Below are 17,550 nucleotides of genomic sequence, written 5' to 3'. Positions count from 1 at the left end.
TTATTTTCATCATTGTGAGCTTTGTGTTCAGCTCTTTCATCCATTTTTATATTGTGTTTGTGGTCTCTTTATTATTGCCTTACAGGAGACTTGAAGGTATGAAATAAACACAAAATTAGCACTTCATCTGTGATATTGGCTGTGATTTCTTCCCAGTTTGCTGTCTGTACTTTGATTTTGTATTTACTGTATTTTTCTCCTCAGAAAGTTAAACTTATCAGTATTTCTTTCCTTTTCTCCTAAGTTTTAGGGTTTCATGTTTTAAGACGCAGATCTTTGATTTATCTGACCTTTTAGTGGAAGGAGCTAGGGATGCAACCATAACGTGTCTTCAGATATATTTTCCGGTTATGCCAACATCATTTATCAAATAGTCTATCTTCTCCAGAAACGTAATAAAATGCCAACTTTAGAATACACCAACTTCCCCTGTGAAGCTGGATGTATTTCTGTACTGAATGCTTCTGGCCCTTGGCTTTGGCTATGTACATACAGGCTCTCTGTCCCCTCAAGCGGAGCCTCCAGAAAGGCAGGATCTCAGGCTGAGATTTCCTTGTGCTTTCCTTATGAGCTGAGCACTTAGCCTGTCACTGTGACATGCTCGCTGGCAGAGGACGTGGGCTTCTCGGGTCAGAGACTTGTGCCACAGAAAAGAGCAAGACCTGCTTCTGTCTGTCACCCTCCCCCCCAACCAAGCATCATGGAGGTGATATGGAGAGTCCCAACGGATGTCCCTGCAGCAGGGGCTAGGCTGTCACAGCTGGTTCACTGGGCTTGGGAAAACCACTTCTTTTGTAGCAGGAAATAAGCAAGCCTGCTCTTTGTCCTGGAAGGAGCCATCCATCACCTTATCTCTTAGGGCGACTGCTGCAAATGCAGTCCATGGAAATGGCTTGAGTAAAGGGGAGCCAGGGACCTGCACATCTCACTTACCCAGCAAGAGGTATGAGGACCATGACACCTGTGGGAGGCTGTCCCTCCCAACAGGCACAGCTTGGGGGCTGCTGTGGGTTTGCATTTTGGTGCCAACAGGACCACAGAGACTTTAGCTCAAAGTAGAGGTTTAAGACTTTGATGAATTCGATAGAATCAAATATTTTATTGGGTTAGTATGAGTTTATCACCAGATAACGTTAACTGCTGACCATCTGTTAGTATTCCTTACGAAGCAGATAGTTCCTCCTACTGTAGACCTTCAGGATCAATTGTCTAAAGTATTAGCTTTAAAAAATTTAACCTAAAAATAGTCTAAATAGAATTACTAACGTTTGACTAGTTAAAACTAATTTCCATGAAATGAAAGTTAGAGACTTTTTTTAAAAAAAAAAAAAACAATTTCCATTCCCTGTGGAGTTTTCAGCTTGGGAAGCAAGCACAGGGTTTAAGTACACTTAATCTCTTTTAAATGGATGTGCCTTGTTTGTAAAATGGGCACTTTGTTATTTTCACTAAAATGTTTTAATTTTGCATGGTTATGTTTGAAATTCTGGTCCAATCATGATTGGGAACAGCATCCAGAAAGCAAACTTGGGAAGACAACACGGGTTTTCGCCTCCTATGAAATTAGCTGGAGATTTCAAACAGCACTGAGAAGAGAGTAAAGTGAACTTGCTTAAGAATTTAAAGCGGGGTGGGGGGGAAGAAAAAGAACCAGGTGAAAACAGCAGTGAGACACAGTAGCAAACAGCTTAATTACAGTTAGGAAACATTTTGAAATGAATGACAGGAACTTCAATACCATTAAAAATGGGGTTGTTACTCTAACTGAACATGGAATGATGACAGATGAGCCATGGACATGCTCCTGTGAGACCAGGTGGAAGGCCTTTGATGGCTCAGGATCACCGGCAAATCGATTTAAATGTTAACTGCTCAACACCTCCCATCAAGAAAATAAAATAAAATAAAAAGCCATTTAAAACAAGATTAATGTTAAAGTTGCCTCAATTTACCTTTTACTTGTTCTCATGTATCCTCTTTCTTTCTTCTAATTACAAACAGAATTTTAACCAGAAGATGGTTCCATGTAACCAAGATGAAGTTCAGCTTTTGTTTTCTTATTATATCTTCATGTCACCTTTTCCTGGAATTTTCCTAAATGTTATCTAATGTGATATGAGATACTTTGTGAAACTTCCTGGGCTTAAAGATGAAAATCACTTTCTCTACCATATATTATTAATTAGAAGAGGTTAAAATAGCAACATTAGGAACCAAAATACAGCTTTAAGAAAATTAAGAAAAGTGCCAGATGACGGTTGTAATAACATATAACAATTTTTGTTTCCGAATTATATGTGACAATATTGTAACGAAAGAAATTTCTCAAACATAAATCATTTATTATTTAGATAGAAAACCAAAGGGGCAAAAACCTATGTTCTAGATAATTCCTAAAATGTTTGATGCTTAAACGAATACTTAACATATGTTTAATAATTTGATATTTCCTGATTTTCATATTTTAAATTGAGAAAGATAAAAATTCACCTGCATAATAAAGGATAATCCTACTTTTCTATCATTCTATAACTGAAAAATAATGTAACTTTAAACAGTGTTGCTCATTGACAATCTGCATATTAATTTCCTTTTAAACTGATACCATGAGGGATATGGTTACCATTTTGAAACTGGAATCCACTTTTAGTGTGTAGAAGTTTTAAAATCAGGGACACACTTGCCAAAATAAAAACAGAATAATAAAGTCTCAAAATACCAATATATTTCATTTTCCGTGTGTTGTTTAACAGCAGTGAAAAATATGGTTTTTTAATTCTTACTACTAAATACCTAAAAAGACATTCTTATAGTATCAAATGTCATTTCAAGAAATTTTCAATATGTAATTCTAATTTCTTTTCTCTCTTCTAGCGAGACGATAGGCTGACATTTTAATGAAGAACTAGCAAACGTGAAAATGCAGGCTGATGTGTGCACTCCCAGCAGGGATTCTTAGAATGTGTTTATCTGAACTGAAATCTCCATTTAACATTTAACAGTCAGTGGGGAATGGCGATAGTGGCATCTGCTTTAATTTCACAAGTTGTTGCTCTAATTATTTTCTTGTGAACCTCAGGAATCCCTCTTGCCTCAAATTACTTCAGTTGAGTTAATAGCATTTGTGTTCTAAGTGTGTTAAACAAGGCAAAAAGTAGCATACACATATAAATAGCTCATCATTCTTAAACATTGTATGTGGGCTCATAGTTCAGGTTACTAAAGATAACCCCGAATGGGAATTAAAGATCTAGCTGGATGCCCACTTGTGTCTGAATCATATGTTTATAATATTGGCATTATGGGAGAATGATGTATTTTATTATATTACATTGATACCTATTATAATAATATATTAATATGTTATTAATTATTATAATATAGTTATAACTATAATAATTATAATATATTAATTAACCACATAATAATATATATTACATTATTTGATTTGATACTCACAGATTGGTGGGAATCAAATGCTGTAACATGTAAATACACTGACAAACCACTCTAATTAGTTGTTATTATTATTGCTATTGGGTTTTTTTTCCCCTCTTTCATCCAGGATAAAGGTACCTGAAGAACAAATTTGGGGACTTCCCTGGTGGTGCAGTGGTTCAGAATCTGCTTGCCACTGCAGGGGACATGGGTTCGACCCCCGGTCCAGGAAGATCCCACATGCCGCCGAGCAACTAAGCCCATGCATCACAACTAATGAGCCTGTGCTCTAGAGCACACGTGCCACAACTACTGAGCCCATGTGCCACAACTACTGAAGCCTGCATGCCTAGAGCCCGTGCTCCGCAACAAGAGAAGCCACCGCAATGAGACGCCTGGGCACTGCAATGAAGAGTAGCCCCCGCTCGCTGCAACTAGAGAAAGCCCGCCTGCAGCAATGAAGACCCAACGTAGCCAAAATAAATAAATAAATAACAAATTTGGTAGCAAATAAATCCCATCTTCTGATCCCTTCACCTTATTTGGGTACCTTAGCTCAAATACCATCACTAACTTGACTATCTCTGTCATTGGCATTGCCTAAAAACTGAGACTGGAGCAATTATGAAAGATGGTATAATTTATGCATTTAGCTTTGATAAAAAAGCCATGAGTTCATAAGTTCAAATTAATCAAAAAGATAGCCACGGTTGACACTTCACTGCTATTTGTCATTTATAGCTTTTAAAATGTTGTTATTTATAGTTTTAAAAATACATTTTCTTTCCTCCATACTTTTTCAAATTTTACTTTTCACTATCTCTCAAGATGACTTTGGCTTATTCTAAAAAAAAAAAAAAAAAAAAAAATTGAGACTGATAGGTCAGTTCAGTGGAGAAAAACAACCAAAAGTTTGTATCCCTATTGTAACCCTTCGGTTTGCTCCAGGAAATGTTCGAGAATAATCTTGTTTAGATTCTTGTTTTTAAATTGTTGGCTAAGTAGTTTTCTAAAATCTTAAATGGACATTGGTATACATTTTTCATACAATAGCTGTTCTTGGTAACTAGAGATGCAAATTGAGAATTAAAGAATATTAGAAAATGTGACCATGTTAGCTTGATACCTAATCCAAAAACAAACAAAAAAATTCTTAAACTTACTAATATACTCATCCCTCATTTGTCATCTGGCTTTGCCCTTAGTTCACTTGTTGATACTTCTTTGTTTTATTTCAAATAGTTTCTATTGATTTATTTAAAGATTTGTGCAGAGCAAGTGTAGGTGAGGTTGCAACCAGCTTTCTACAAAAGCAGGCACCACTCTGGCTGTGACAACTCGCTTGGGAGCTGGTCCTGCCTTGGGAAGAAGCGTTGCCAGTTGGTGGCAGCATTCACAAGAGCGGGTCACATTTCCTCTCTTATCTTTAGGTTGGATTTCAAAACAACTCTAGAAAACAGACTGAAAGGCAAGCCTAGAAACAGCACGTGAACGACTGCAGGAAAGTGGAAGGTTTCTGACTACAGCCCAAAACACCAGAGCATTTGGCGAAAAGCGGGGCAGCCGTGTCCTATTTGTGTCCTGAGCAGTTTGCAAAAACAGGGCGAAAGCTTGTTCCCAGAACTGACAGTGGGATCAATGAACTCGGGTTGATCCTTACCATTTGCGCTCTGTTCAAGGGCACTCCCAGCGGGCCTCACTGCACATTCCCCCTCCCTTCCGAGAAAATATAGCTGTGTCATTTTAAAGCCCCCCCCCTTTTTAAATGTCATCTGCTCCTGAACTACACATTGAGAAGCAGACACTTTTGTTCTGCTCTGACAGGAAAAAACAAACAAACACAATAAACAACGTTTTAACTCTGCAGCCAGAACATTGCAATGCATCAATTTAGTCAAGCAAAATGTGAGTATATTGTATTTCAGGGCCAAGAATTCCAAGGAAGAGGGATGTTTTAAGAAGGAACAGGTTTTTTGTTTGATTGTTTTTTTAATGATTCAGTAATTTTATATAGCCATTCATGTGAAATTTTTATTTCAATCATGGAAAGTCTTTAGGGAAAAAAAAAAGTTCTGTTTGGTTTTGTTTTTAATCTAGAAATACATTCTCGAAATTTAAACACAACAAAATTCAGGGGTTAATGAATAAGAATTTCAAGTCACTGACAGCAGTCACTATGTAATTGGTTGTTTATGTGTTAATATTTCTTCAACACAATTCTATTTAAAATAAAAATGTTTTTAATATTCGATTAGCCTATCCTGGTGCCTACTACATAAATGAACATTTTTCTAAACAGTATTAATTCAATTCATACACTTTTCAGAATAATTTTTAAGTGTTAGTTTGCTCTAGCATATGTGCGCATGAGAAATCATTTATTTTAGAAAATCCCTCTTCCCCAAATGAATATTTAAGGAAGAACTATTTAAAATATATCAGGATTTTTAATGAGCGAAAGAAATACTGAAGTGGAAAGCCTGTACAACTTCCGAGAAACCGATACAATCTATGAACAAATCCTGCTTTCTCAAACATTTGCAAAGCCACCCGTTGACAGTGAATGATCCAAACAGCAGTTACATTCCTTCATGTAAATCATTCTGTTGCACAGCACTGGAATATTACAAAATCCTTGTGAAATTTCAGTTGAAACTTATTAGCAAATATATTTGTGAGAGAAAAAAACTAGCTGCTAAAGTGTAGGAAGTCCCCATATGAATCCTAGATGAGGAAAATCTGTCCTCAGGGTTCATCCATCACAGAAAGGGAAATGTATTAAATGAGCAACTGTCATACATTATGTAACACAGCAAAATTGATGAAATGTTGCCACTCTTTTTAAAGACTACAGTGTAAACCTCTGATGTTAAAATCTCTATTCCTAAAATACATTTTATTTATTTATTTATTTATTTTTACACTGTATATCTTAATTTTATTTTATTTTATTTTTTTAACATCTTTATTGGAGTATAACTGCTTTACAATGGTGTGTTAGTTTCTGCTTTATAACAAAGTGAATCAGCTGTACATATACATATATCCCCATATCCCCTCCCTCTTGCGTCTCCCTCCCACCCTCCCTATCCCAGCCCTCTACGTGGTCACAAAGCACCGAGCTGATCTCCCTGTGCTATGCGGCTAAACTACATTTTAAAACTGGTCACATAATATTCCACTCAGTGATCTGCTTACTCAGTTAGATAAGAGTTCATCCAGACCAAAAATACTGTCAAACAGCTACAGGGTTAAGAATTAAAAAAAACAAAAATACAAAAAAACCCCTCTCATGTTATCTACTTTTCTCCTGCTACAGATGCTTCCTTATATGAAACAGAGAAGAAAATTAATGATGGTCACTATTATTGTTATTGTTATTTGTGTTATGGATTTATGATACGTTTTTAACGTCTACACTTTTGTGAAATTGACTACTTTATGAAAGGTAATTAAATTATTCCAGAAAGGACTTTTGGTTTTAGTAAAAGAATCCTTGTGTAAGATTCTATGTTAAAAAACAAAACAAAACAACAAAACCAACCAAACAAAAATCCCTCCTTGTTTAAAGATATGGCCATTTTGCTACCCATGAAAGGAAAGAGAATTTCCGATGAAAGCTTTCGGACCATGAGAAAAAATTTCATCCAGGCTCTTGCTGGCAAGAGGCCACACAGCAGCACCCAGCCCTGTGCGGGGAGCAGGTTGGCAGATGTTATTTAGCTGACTTTTGCTGGAAAAGTATGGGAGAGCAGTTGGAAAATCACAAGGTGTCACACAAGCTTTAAATAAATAAATAGCTTATTTGGCAATGGAAAGGGAGGAAGACAACTAGTTCCTTCTCTGAGGAAGAAGACTGGGATGCTTCTAATTACAGAGTGCCTTTCTGCTGGTTTCATGGACTGACTTCTTAATGAGAATGGAAACTGTGCTCCCACACTTGTAGTGAGAGGTTCTAGGACTTCAGAATGACAAGTAGTTTTGCTATAGCTTTGTGATCTTCTAGTATGAGAACGCCACTGAGAGAGGAGATCATTCTTCACCCTGCCTTGTCTGCCCCTAATCAGTGACTGAGGCAGTACTACATGGGGTAAGCGTCAACTGCCAAAGGAGAGCTTCTGGCACCTTTACTTGAAACTGGCATTGAACACTGTAATCCCTCTAAGGGGAAAAAACAAACAAATACAAGATGGACTTGTTAACATCTGGAGGGCACAGCAAAGAAGTATTCAGTGAATATTTGAAAACTTAATTTTGTATGAAAAGTCAAAATCAAAAAGAAAAGATCCTTTCTCAGAAGAAATTATTATGGCATGATGCTGAAAACAGGTTGCCCCATGATCATACTATGCCCATTAGGGTTACTGAACATACAGGCAACGCTGCTTTACTCTAAACCATCACAAAGCCAATAAAATTGGGCCACATTTTCTTCAAGCTCCCAGATAAGAACCCCGTCATCTCTCTCTCTCATTTTGTTCTTTTTTTTTTTGAGTTCCTAAGAATTTTATTTTTCAGAGGGTCAAGGAAGAAGAAAACATGAATGGATATTAACTACTTAGCAGACCGCTAGGCAACATGTTACCATAAAAGGGGCAGTAAGATCTAAAAAGAATAAAAAACCCAAGCACAATGTCCATAAGGGTGGTGCCCCCAACACATACACAATCATACACACACACACACACACACAAATGTATATACACACCCATGCCCACATAGCAATACACATGCACACTTAAAAGGGCACTCCCAGAGGTATTACTTTTTAAAGCATGGTTTAAAATGAAGGATCAACTTTACATACACCTCTTTTTTTTTTTTTTTTTGTGGTACGCGGGCCTGTCAGTGTTGTGGCTTCTCCCGTTGCGGAGCACAGGCTCCGGACGCGCAGGCTCAGCGGCCATGGCTCACGGGTGCAGCCGCCCCAGACCGGGGCACGAACCCGTGTCCCCTGCATCGGCAGGCGGACTCTCAACCACTGCGCCACCAGGGAAGCCCTACATACACCTCTTTGAGGCAAATTCTATGATGATTTTTGTGTCACTGATTATTCTTATGTTTGTTACTCATCAATAATCATAATGGGTATACACAACAAACAGAACTACTATGATCTTTCTGTAAGTAGGGATCTCTCGGCCCATAAAATTAACTAGCAGAATTTTTAGGTCACAGTTTTACAAACAGGTTAAAATATATATCACCCTTTCAAATATTACAATCTTGTTATTTTTCTTAAATTTAAGACTTTATTACATTTAAAATAAAGACATTTTTAAGTACAGAGGACATTCAAAGGCAAACTTCCAGGACTTAATAAAAAATAACCAACATTATTGTTCCAAATCATTTCGTGAAGACACACAATTGAAAAAAACAAAAAAACAAAGACAAGGGCTTGCTTTTAGTCTTCTTGGTTTCTGCAGGATCCGGAGCCTGCTCTGATCTGAACTCGGGGACTCCCACCCTCACCAGTAGCCCTCACTGTCATTTAGCAGACGCGATTGTATGGTGGGTCCTTATTTGTGATCGACTTTGAAAGTCACAGAAGGCACACAGATGTAAAAATTCGAAGCATCATCCATGGGCGCCTTCCACGCGGCGGCCGCTGCCGGCTAAGGGCGCGCGGGTCTGGAACCGCCCACTCCCGCGCCTCCGCGCGTGGGGCGGAGGGTCTCTAGCAGGAGGAGGGCACCCGCCGCGGGGACCCGGCTCACAGGGCTGTGTGCTCGCTGGAGCGCGCCCTCTTCCCGGCACTAAGGAAACTGCAGTTTTCTACGCCTGCTCGTCCGCCTTCTCTTTCTCCTATTACATCCAACAGACGATTTCAACTTCCCGAGACCCTGACAAGTGAATGGCGCTGATGACGCCCCGGAAAGAGCCCACGACCCGGTGCGAGGGAAGGGCGCCCCTGAGCGGGTGGGACTCCGGGAGCACCCCGGCTCTCCTTCCAGGAAGGGGCACGAAACTGCTATGGATTCAGAGCTCACTGGTGCCTAACGTGATGCTCGTAAACAAGCCGCGGGCCGGGCACCCGGGAACCACCCAGGAGCAAACCCGCCCAGCCGGGCGGGCGCGCGTCCACCCCAAGCCGGGGCGCCGGATCCGCAAGCCAAAGTGTGTGCTGGGGGGAGGGGGATTCCGAGAGGGCGGCCAAGTTCACTGCCCCTATCTTGGCCCCCGCTAGTGGGGCGGCGGCGAGGCGATGCGGGGCCCGAGTGAGGTGCCACCGTCCCCTCCCAAGCACCGAACCCTGGCGGACGGTGTCGACCCTTGATCTCCGCCGGCCCCCGCCCCCTGCAGTCCCAATTCCTCCCCCTCCGCCCACCCCAGTCCCCTCCCCGGCGGAAGCTCCTAGCCCAATTAATTGAGTCAAAGGCGGGAGGGCAGGGCCCTCCGCGCGGCGGCCGCCGGCCCCCGCCCCTCCCGCGCGCCCCTTTTCCCGCCCTGGGTGGCATCTCCTCCGCCGGCATCCACAACGAGCCTCTGATTAATGAGGCCCGGGCCGGCCCCCACCCGACCCGGGCCCTGGCCTCCGCGGGAGGGGGAGGGGACGGCGGGAAACGCGGCCCCAGGAGAAAGGGGGGCGGGGCGGGCCGCGCGGCCCGCCCCGCCCCCCCCGCGCCCCGCGCCTATTGGCCGCGCGAGCCGTCCGTCGGGGAGCGCGGCGCCAATTCGGGCGGCGGGGCGGGGCGGGCCGCGCCGTGTGTGCCTGCGTAACGCCGAGTCACATGTTGTTTTGCTCTTCTTAGTTCAGTCACTCGGTGCGCGATGTGTTACTCACTGTGCGGCGGGGACCGCGACGAGCCCAGGTCGCCGTTGGCAGCACCAGCAGCAGCAGCCCCGGCGGCGGCGGCGCAGACCCCGAGTACCGGGGCACACCCCGGCACCCCGGAGCGCGGCGCGGCGGCGGGACCCGTACGGCCGGGCGCGCCTTAGGCTCGGCCCCGAGGCTCGGGGACCCCCGACACTCGGCCCAGCCCGCGAGCCCCAGGCGCCGCCCGAGAGATCGGGAGGCAGCGGCCGCCGCCGCCGCCGCCGCCCGCGCCGGGCATCCTCTGGGGCCCCGGAGCGCGGAGGGCGCTGCGCCACCGCGCGGTGCCGGCCCCCCACCCTCCACCCGGCGGGCCTCCCCGAACCTTCCCCACCTCCTGGGCCCGAGGGACGCGGGCTCCGGAGGGCGAGCAGGGGGGGAGGGAGCCGCCCGCGCCCCCTCCGCTCCCCCCGGCCCCTCCACGCCGGGCCGGGCGGCGCGGCCTGAAGCGCCGGTGATGGCGAGCCCGCCGATGAACGGGCGCCCCGGGCCGGCGGGTGGCGACGGCCCCAACCTCAACCTCAACCACAACAACAACAACAACAACAGCGGCGTGCGCAAGTGCGGCTACCTGCGCAAGCAGAAGCACGGCCACAAGCGCTTCTTCGTGCTGCGCGGACCCGGAGCGGGCGGCGACGAGGCGGCGGCGGCGGCGACAGCGGGCGGGGGGCCGGCACCGCAGCCGCCGCGGCTCGAGTACTACGAGAGCGAGAAGAAGTGGCGGAGCAAAGCGGGCGCCCCGAAGCGGGTCATCGCGCTCGACTGCTGTCTGAACATCAACAAGCGCGCCGACGCCAAGCACAAGTACCTGATCGCCCTCTACACCAAGGACGAGTACTTCGCAGTGGCGGCCGAGAACGAGCAGGAGCAGGAGGGCTGGTACCGCGCGCTCACCGACCTGGTCAGCGAGGGCCGAGCGAGCGCCGGCGACGCGCCCCCCGCCGCCGCCGCCGCCGCGGCCGCCCCCTCCGCGTCCTGTAGCGCCTCCCTGCCCGGCGCCCTGGGCGGCTCGGCCGGCGCCGCCGTTGCCGCCGCCGCCGCGGCCGATGACAGCTACGGGCTGGTGGCGCCCGCCACGGCCGCCTATCGTGAGGTGTGGCAGGTGAACCTGAAGCCCAAGGGCCTGGGCCAGAGCAAGAACCTGACGGGCGTGTACCGCCTGTGCCTGTCGGCGCGCACCATCGGCTTCGTGAAGCTCAACTGCGAGCAGCCGTCGGTGACGCTGCAGCTCATGAACATCCGCCGCTGCGGCCACTCGGACAGCTTCTTCTTCATCGAGGTGGGCCGCTCGGCCGTCACGGGCCCTGGTGAGCTGTGGATGCAGGCGGACGACTCGGTGGTGGCGCAGAACATCCACGAGACCATCCTGGAGGCCATGAAGGCACTCAAGGAGCTCTTCGAGTTCCGGCCGCGCAGCAAGAGCCAGTCGTCCGGCTCGTCGGCCACGCACCCCATCAGCGTCCCCGGCGCGCGTCGCCACCACCACCTGGTCAACCTGCCCCCCAGCCAGACGGGCCTGGTGCGCCGCTCGCGCACCGACAGCTTGGCCGCGACACCGCCGGCCGCCAAGTGCAGCTCGTGCCGGGTGCGCACGGCCAGCGAGGGCGACGGCGGCGTGGCGGCGGGGGCCGGGGCGGCGGGCGGCAGGCCGGTGTCGGTGGCGGGGAGCCCCCTGAGCCCGGGGCCGGTGCGCGCGCCCCTGAGCCGCTCGCACACGCTAAGCGGCGGCTGCGGCGGCCGCGCGAGCAAGGTGACGCTGGCGCCGGCAGGGGGCGCCCTGCAGCACAGCCGCTCCATGTCCATGCCCGTGGCGCACTCGCCCCCGGCGGCCGCCACCAGCCCCGGCAGCCTGTCGTCCAGCAGCGGGCACGGCTCGGGCTCCTACCCGCCGCCTCCGGGCCCGCACCCGCACATGCAGCACCCCCTGCACCCCCAGCGACCCTCCAGCGGCAGCGCCTCGGCCTCGGGCTCCCCCAGCGACCCTGGCTTCATGTCCCTGGACGAGTACGGCTCGAGCCCTGGGGACCTGAGAGCCTTCTGCAGTCTCAGGAGCAACACGCCCGAGTCCATCGCCGAGACGCCCCCGGCCAGGGACGGCAGCGGGGGCGAGCTGTACGGGTACATGACCATGGAGCGGCCCCTGAGCCACTGCGGCCGCCCCTACCGCAGAGTCTCCGGGGACGGGGCCCAGGACTTGGACAGGGGGCTGAGGAAGAGGACCTACTCCCTGACCACGCCTGCCCGGCAGCGGCCAGTGCCCCAGCCCTCCTCCGCGTCCCTGGATGAATACACCCTGATGCGGGCCACCTTCTCCGGCAGCTCAGGCCGCCTCTGCCCGTCGTGCCCCGCGTCCTCCCCCAAAGTGGCCTACCACCCCTACCCCGAGGACTACGGCGACATCGAGATCGGGTCGCACAGGAGCTCCAGCAGTAACCTGGGCGCGGACGACGGCTACATGCCCATGACCCCCGGCGTGGCTCTCGCGGGCGGCGGCGGGAGCTGCAGGAGCGACGACTACATGCCCATGAGCCCCACCAGCGTGTCCGCCCCGAAGCAGATCCTGCAACCGCGCGCCGCCGTCGCGGCCTTGCCCCCCGCGGGAGCCGCGGGGCCCACGCCCGCGTCTGCCGCTAGCAGGGCCTTCCCGGGGAGCGGGGGCGGCTACAAGACCAGCTCCCCGGCCGAGAGCTCCCCCGAGGACAGCGGGTACATGCGCATGTGGTGCGGCGGCTCCAAGCTGTCCGTGGAGACCGCCGCCGACGGCAGGCTGCTTCCAAACGGGGACTACCTCAACATGTCCCCCGGCGACGCGGGCGCCTCGGACACCCCGCCCGACTTCTTCTCGGCCGCCCTGCATGGCGGCGGCGGCGGGGAGATGCTCCGGGGCGTCCCCAGCTACTGCTACAGCTCCCTGCCGCGCTCCTACAAGGCCGCCTACACCTGCAACGGGGACAACGACCAGTACGTGCTCATGAGCTCCCCCGTGGGGCGCATCCTGGAGGAGGAGCGGCTGGAGTCGACGGCCGGCCCGGGGTCCACGCAGCCAGCCGGCGCCTTTGCGGCCGGGCCAGGGGGCGGCGGCGGCCACCCGCAGCCACCCCACCCGGCGGTGCCTTCGCCCGGGAGGCCCGGTGGCAGCGGCAGCGGCCGCCTGGAGGGCTTCCTGGGGCAACGCTGCCGGGCCGCGCGGCCCACGCGCCTGTCCCTGGAGGGGCTGCAGACCCTGCCCCGCATGCACGAGTACCCCCTGCCGCCCGAGCCCAAGAGCCCGGGCGAGTACATTAACATCGACTTCGGCGAGGCGGGCGCGCGCCTGTCGCCGCCCGCTCCCCCGCTGCTGGCCTCGGCCGCCTCGTCGTCGTCGCTGCTGTCCGCCGGCAGCCCGGCCTCGTCGCTGGGCTCGGGCACCCCGGGCACGAGTGGCGACAGCCGGCAGCGCTCCCCGCTCTCCGACTACATGAACCTCGACTTCAGCTCGCCCAAGTCACCCCAGCCGGGCGGCCAGGCCGGGGACCCCGTGGGCTCCCTGGACGCCCTCCTGTCCCCCGAGGCCTCCGCGTACCCGCCGCTGCCCCCGCGCCCCGCCGCCCCCTCCTCGGCCCTGCAGCCGCCACCGCCGCCGCCCCCGCCCGGAGAGCTGTACCGCCTGCCTCCGGCACCGCCCTCGCAGGGCCCTGGCGCGGCCTCCTCTCCGTCCTCGGGGGCGGGCGACAGCAGCGACTACACCGAGATGGCCTTCGGCGTGGCTGCCACGCCGCCGCAACCGATCGCCGCGCCCCCGAAGCCCGACGGGGCCCGCGTGAGCAGCCCCGTGTCCGGCCTGAAGAGGCTGAGCCTCATGGACCAGGTGTCGGGGGTCGAGGCCTTCCTGCAGGCTACCCAACCCCCAGACCCACACCGCGGGGCCAAGGTCATCCGCGCGGACCCGCAAGGGGGCCGCCGCCGCCACAGCTCGGAGACCTTCTCCTCGACCACCACTGTGACCCCCGTGTCCCCGTCCTTCGCCCACAACCCCAAGCGCCACAACTCGGCCTCGGTGGAGAACGTGTCTCTCAGGAAAAGTGGCGAAGGGGGCGGCGGCAGCGTCCTGGGTGGCGGTGACGAGCCCCCCACGTCCCCCCGCCAGTTGCCGCCGCCGCTCCCCGCGCAGGCGCGGCCCTGGACGCCAAGCCAGCCCGGGGGCTTGGTCGGCTGCCCCGGGGGCAGTGGCTCGCCGATGCGCCGGGAGACCTCTGCCGGCTTCCAGAACGGCCTCAACTACATCGCCATCGACGTGAGGGACGAGCCGGGGCTGTCGCCGACTCCGCAGCAGCCTCAGCAGCATCCTCAGACGGGAGACAAGAGCGCCTGGGGCCGGACCCGGAGCCTCGGGGGTCTCATCGGCGCGGTAGGGGCCGGCAGCACCGGCGGGGTGTGTGTAGGGCCCGGCCCTGGCGCCCTGCCCTCCGCCAGCACCTACGCCAGCCTCGACTTCTTGACGCATCACCTGAAAGAGGCCACGGTCGTGAAAGGTGAGACCCCTGCGGCTGGTGGAAGAAGGGTGGGCACGCGAGGGCATCCGTGGCTAAAGCCTCTTCCCTTCTTTGGTATCTCGGCCTAAATGCCAGAGTACGGGCGCAGGTTTCCTGTTCTGTTTCACTTTTGGCCCGATGTCAGCTCTGGAGCCCCAGAGATCTTGCCAAGAGCACTCAGGTCATCTTTGAGTTGAATGTGAATCTTCGGACTCGGGAGACTTTTGATTTGTTTTCTTGGGCCCAGCCTCACCGTCTTCCCATGAACACACCTGGCGGGTGCCCCAGGTCAGCCCCCCAGGGGGGAGGTAGGCGGCAGAGGGGGTTTTCTCCATCTGAGAGGTGGGAAACTTCTGCCGGGAGGGGACCTGAAGTTCCAGCAGCTCCCAGGCCGCAGCCTTCACCTTTCTCTTTGTTTTCCTGGAGCCGGGCCCGGCTGACTCTTGCCGAGCCTCAGAGTTTATAAAACACAGGCCCAAAAGTTGTTTAGGAAACGAACATCCATTTTGGTGACTGCTGCAGGGAACAGCGAACCATTTCAAGTTTACACGTAGCCTGTAGGAGCTTTTCCACCAGAGACGTTCCTTTTCTCCGAACAGGCTGAAATGGTAACGCTGCTTAAACACAGCTCAAAGCAGTGGTTCTCCAACTCGAGCCCACCTGGGAGTCACCTGGAGAGTTTGCTGAGACCCGGACGGCCGGGCTAGGTGAATCCCCGCGACTCCAGTGCAGTGGGTCTGGGGTGTGGCTCCCAGTGTGCTTTCCTAAGAAGCCCCCAGGTTCTGCTGGTGCTGCCGGTTTGGGGACCATGGATGGGAGCACCTGCCCCAGTTAGACCGCCTGAGTATGCTTGAGAAATGGCCTATGGGGGCAGCCCAGGCGCAGTCATGTGAAGCGACCAGTGGGCGGGGCCCAGGCCCCCAGCATTTTTCGGCCGCCCAGGTAATGTGAATCTGGGCTTCAGAGGAGACAGTGAAAGACGGCCATTCTGGTCTTCTCAGGAACCATTGGATGGGATGGTGTCCAGTATTGTTCTTTGCAGTCTCATCATAGATCCAAAAGGAGAAAGGTGTGCTTGCTTTGCACCTGTAGGTGCGTCCTGCCTGTCTCAGAGGTCCTGACTGTCTCAAACTTTGAATGATGAGGTGGAGGAGAGGTGGGGGGGGCGGGTGGGTTCAAGAGAGTTTCTTTAATTTTGCAGCCGCTTCTGTGCAGGGTTGTCAGGAAGATAGAGGCTTTGTGGGAACCGCAAAACACAGAGCAGTGAACATGGCTTAGATGCTGGCCTGAGGTCAGCAGTCTGCAAGGGTTACAGGGTGACGACTGAGCTAGCCTGGGGATCCGTACACCTTTTTTTCTAAAAGTGAACAGAGCCCTCTAATGCCATCTAAATCCAGCATGTGTTTTCTAGTATCCAGGGGATTTAAAGTTATAGCTGTAGAGTGGATACGCTGGAAATCCAATATAACAGAGGAAACGCTACCTGCTTTTTTATTAAAATTGTGGAACACAAGATAAAAAGAGTCACGGAGAACTATCAGAGTATGGTGCTTCAGCATCTAATGAAGCCCACTGGAAGTTGTCAGGATGTGTCCCATAAACGATGACGCTCAGCGGAAGGTCACTTTGCTTGGAGTTAACTTAAGGCCTACAGGTGCATCTGAAAAATTGCTCGTGTGTCTGGGACTTGAAGGATGATTAGCTGCCGTCCAAGATGCAGACCAGATAAACACACCGGCGTAACTAGACTTGAGGAGAAATCTGTACGCACAGGAATGGGTATAGGCCATCGTGAACACGAAAGTACATTTTGCTGAAATCTGATTCTAATCAGAAAAACAGCCTGAGAACACAACACCTCTTACTGCTTCTGGTGGAGTAGGCGGGAAAAACCTGGACTGGATTGAGGAGGGCCCTGGGAGGTGTTTCTTGCAGTCACAGGGCGAATGAGCTGGAGTGTGCACCTCCAGGCCTGAAAGGATTCAAGGCCTTTCTGATAAAGTAGATACTTTCAGAAACGTGATTCACGTCTAATATAATGCCCTTTTCAGATGAGGGAAAATGTTAAACCGCAAGAGATAAGTTTATGAGAGGCCTGATTTGGCCTGTTTTGTTTCAGATTTCCCACCAGTATAAAATTCCTTACAACCTATAGGATTCAGGATTCCGAAATCAAAACAGCAGTTTGTATGTTCGGTGGTGGCTGAACAAAGATGAGAGATCTCTTTGGATTGCTGGTTGTCCAGAGTCTTTGTGGGCGTTAACGTAAACACTCTCTTAAGAAGGAAAAAAGACTATTTTTAAGCAAAATGGATAACTACAATTGACCCATTGTGCCCAAACCACATTTTTTTTTTTTTGAAAAAAGGACTACATGCTAAATGGATTTCTAGTAAACTAATTTTGAGCACAGAGAACAGTAGGATAGGGAAGACGAGCCATCTCATCTTAATTAACGGGGAAACTAAATTGCATTTTGTGGAGCCAGAAAGGGACTGTCGAGAAACCCAGAATGAACATCCACTTTTACTGAACTCACGTTTATGCGTAGACGTTTGTTTGTGATGCTCATAAATAAAAAGTTCACAGGAGATAAGTTCTTTGAGAGCATGATTTATGGAAGGAAGACTTGCAACGCATTCTCTTTGAAGATAAAATGGAAAATGAACTTCCTGAGTCATTGGGTGCGCTGCCCTACCTCTCGGAAGTGGCCGTGTTTCCACATCCAGCTCCTTGGGTTCCGCGTGGGAAAACTTCACGAGTTACGCTGAAGTGGAACCATTC

General features: G+C 51.1%; 2 protein-coding genes across 2 annotated transcripts in view; one reads left to right on the top strand and one right to left on the bottom strand.

The window, feature by feature from the left end:
• COL4A2 (collagen type IV alpha 2 chain) overlaps window positions 1-17,550 on the bottom strand; it is a 635,121-nt gene that overhangs the window by 527,368 nt on the left and 90,203 nt on the right. The window lies entirely within an intron of this gene.
• Window positions 10,203-17,550, top strand: part of IRS2 (insulin receptor substrate 2) — a 29,070-nt gene continuing 21,722 nt past the window's right edge. The window contains exon 1 of the mRNA XM_060080033.1: window positions 10,203-14,766. Coding sequence (XP_059936016.1) covers window positions 10,713-14,766 — 4,054 coding nt within the window. The 5' untranslated portion in view covers window positions 10,203-10,712. The remainder of the gene's footprint in view (window positions 14,767-17,550) is intronic.

Source organism: Mesoplodon densirostris, chromosome 17 (assembly GCF_025265405.1).
Source record: "Mesoplodon densirostris isolate mMesDen1 chromosome 17, mMesDen1 primary haplotype, whole genome shotgun sequence".
Taxonomy (NCBI): domain Eukaryota; kingdom Metazoa; phylum Chordata; class Mammalia; order Artiodactyla; family Ziphiidae; genus Mesoplodon; species Mesoplodon densirostris.
This window is presented reverse-complemented; position numbering and strand designations above follow the sequence as displayed.